This window comes from Austrofundulus limnaeus, unplaced genomic scaffold (genome assembly GCF_001266775.1).
Source record: "Austrofundulus limnaeus strain Quisiro unplaced genomic scaffold, Austrofundulus_limnaeus-1.0 Scaffold206, whole genome shotgun sequence".
Lineage (NCBI taxonomy): Eukaryota > Metazoa > Chordata > Actinopteri > Cyprinodontiformes > Rivulidae > Austrofundulus > Austrofundulus limnaeus.
Genome location: NW_013952608.1, coordinates 867,058 through 870,165, shown reverse-complemented (window position 1 = coordinate 870,165; position 3,108 = coordinate 867,058). Strand labels below are relative to the sequence as shown.

At 36.7% G+C, this 3,108-nt stretch overlaps 1 protein-coding gene across 1 annotated transcript in view; it reads left to right on the top strand.

The window, feature by feature from the left end:
• Positions 1-3,108, top strand: part of zmym2 (zinc finger, MYM-type 2) — a gene marked incomplete at both ends in the record, with an annotated part of 15,244 nt that overhangs the window by 6,823 nt on the left and 5,313 nt on the right. Inside the window, 2 exon segments of the mRNA XM_014018978.1 lie at positions 1,905-2,059; positions 2,354-2,502. Coding sequence (XP_013874432.1) covers positions 1,905-2,059; positions 2,354-2,502 — 304 coding nt within the window.

The following is a 3,108-nucleotide window of genomic DNA, read 5'->3' as shown; positions in this document are numbered from 1 at the left end:
CCCAGTAAGAGGTTTTTATTTAATAGAATTTTTGGACAAAAAAATCGCAATATATCGCAAAATATCACCTTGCTTACAGTATCGCAATATATCGGGATATATCGTATCGTGACCCCTCTGTCATGATATGTATCGTATCGCCAAATTCTTGCCAATACACAGCCCTAATTAGCAGGGAGTCTTTCCTCCACTGTTTTCTCAGGATGGGAGACTGTGATGAAGTGATTCATCACAATCTGCTGGTTTCTTCTTTAGATTGTTTTTTTTTTTCATGTACAGTGCCCTGAGACAACGTGTTGTGACTTGGCGCTATATAAATAAATTGAATTGAATTGATTTGTCATGTTATGAGTCACATACAGGCCTGTCGCGATAGTCAATAAATCAATTAATTGCACGATACAATTTTTTGAGGTCGGTAAAAAAAATGAGGATGATAAGTTTCATTTTCCTGCTTGTTGGTTTACTTCCTCTCTCTCCCTCTGTGCTCCGCTGCACAGGAGCTCAGCGTTAGCTTGAGAGCTTGTAGCAATAAAAAACTGTGTTGTGGTGTTTAATTTATATTTTGTTGTTCTTTAGGTTTTTTTATTCAAGTGCATTTTTTGTTAGAGACTGAGAGTCCGCTTTGTTAAACATTCTTTAAAAACTAAAGTTTATTGATTTATTACACTTACATTTTACGCTTTTATAATTATTAGTTGTAAAATGTTCACCAGGCAATATTATTGCTTATTGCAATGATTTGTGAGACAATTAATCGCCCAGCAAAATTTGTTATCCTGACAGGCCTAGTCACATATGAATAACAGAAAAACTGATTTGAGACACTTGACTGCAGTGTGTGAACGTCGCCCAAGATGATTATATGCTCCTGTCTTACCCTCACACATCCTCCAGGTGGTGCTGTTCACACACTTTGAGAACACGTGTTTTTTTGGGTTCTATCTGCATTAGTTCTGGAGGTTACGACCAAAATGTATTGTCACAGTATTTTTAACAATTATCGGTTTCACAGTATTATTGGGCAGTATTTTTATTTATTTATTTTTTTTCATCACAACTCAGGCTTATGTTAAAATGTACAAACTGCTTATTGATCAGCAAACTGTGGTCAGCTGAAGTTATTGTCTTTCTGCAACACAGAAATGATTTATTGACTTTTTTTTCTTACTGTACTTCTGTCTGTGTTGCGTTTTCCCATCAGTCACACATTCTGGGCTCACGTCACATTGTCATCCAATGGAAGCGATAAAATGGCTTCCCGCCCTCAGTTATTGAGAAGGCTGCTCCCACAAGCTTGTCCTGTATGCACCTTCAGCAGTGCTGCAGGAAACAGCGTTTATTGGCGGGCATTGCGTAACGTTCTTCACATGTTCCGGCTATTTAAACAAGTTTTTCGGTTTTCAGMAAATTCATATAGCAAAAATGAAAAAAGTTTTGATACGAGCTGGCAACMTGCCCAGCTCTAATCTGCAGCTTTGTTGCATCAGACAGACCATTTTACCCACCAATTTTATAAAAAATAAAAAAATAATCAAAAATAAACAGTTTTTAATTAAAAAGCAACTATTGTGACCTTTAAACGTCTATCTAGTCTGCGATTTTAGGGATTGTGGAAAGTTTTATTTTTTATTGATCTTTTATTAAAATCAGGATGCTTTCTCATTGAGTATTTTATATTTAATACAGGATTTAATTWAATTTTTAATTTAATTTCAATTGAATTTCATAAAACAGAACCATCTATATACAGTAAAATAAAATACTAATAAAAAAGCAAATGAAGCCGTGATTTGACCAACAGTGTGAACTTTTTGTTTCTTTCCACTTCTCATGGAGAACTTGAACATGTTTTAGAGCATTGCTGCAGGGTTTGTGAAACTCCTTTCTTTATCTTCTTGCAGATTCATGGATCTCTCAGTCCGCTTCAGTTCCCCGAAACCAAAAGCAGACAGGGGTGGACTCTCCGTCACCTGCCACCTTGCTGCCCAAACCTGCAGGCCAGTCTTCCTCTACTACTTCCTCTCCAGGCTCCCAATCACAACCCAGAACAGTGAAGGTAATCCACCGTGATCAGGGAGGGCCTTTGTAGATGCAACAGAAAGGGTTACATTTACACAAGAAGCTATAAACATGCTTGAATTAATGTATGAGCAGTCCAACCAAGCTACAGCTGATCAGAAATGTGCAGCCAGTCTTACTGACTGTATATTTGTTGTTGGTGCCAGWTATCTTTCACTCTTTTATTGTGCCTGTAGAGGTTGTGTAGACGAGGTTTATTACCAGTTAGAAYTGAGTGCATTTATTTGTCATTGTTTAGAAAGATGCAGTAAAATAATTTGCTTATTTTTAGGTGACGTGTGCTAACTGTAAAAAACCTCTGAAGAAAGGCCAAACAGCCTACCAGCGTAAAGGCTCCTCACATCTGTTCTGCTCCACCACTTGTCTCTCCGCCTTCTCGCACAAACCTGCCCCCAAGAAGAGCTGCACCATGTGCAAAAAGTGAGTATCACTAAAAAAAAAAAACAATTTTATAAAAATAAGTAGGTCCTCTGGATGGTTCTTCTTTAGTGAAACGTTTCTTCTCTCCTCCAAGAGACTTCTTCAGTCTGAGTTTCAGGTGAACTCAGCCTTATAAGCTCCGCCTCCACATGTTGGACAAACAGATTTAACAATGACAATCAACACTGATCATTGGTGAACTGATTATCACCTATTGTTGGTTTGAGGGAGGAGTAAATGAGTCATTTTTGTGAAGAAAAACTGTCTGTCATATAAAATGCTGTTATTGCGAGTATGAATCAGCCCTCTGATCAATAGGGATAATCAGGGCCCTAATCATTGATTTTTAGGCTTAGTCTTTTTTTGCGTGTGAACAAACAGTCACTAGGGCTGCAACTAACGATTATTTTAATAATCGATTAATCTGTCGATTATTTTTTCGATTAATCGGCCAAATCATTAAAACGCTTCATTACATAAATATGAGTAGATATAAATTAATTTCATTCCTGTATAAATTAAGGATGCAAGTTATTGATTAATTAATCTGAAGTTGATTTATCTTATAGATTGATTAACAATTAATTAATAAGCAGCCATTTTCTT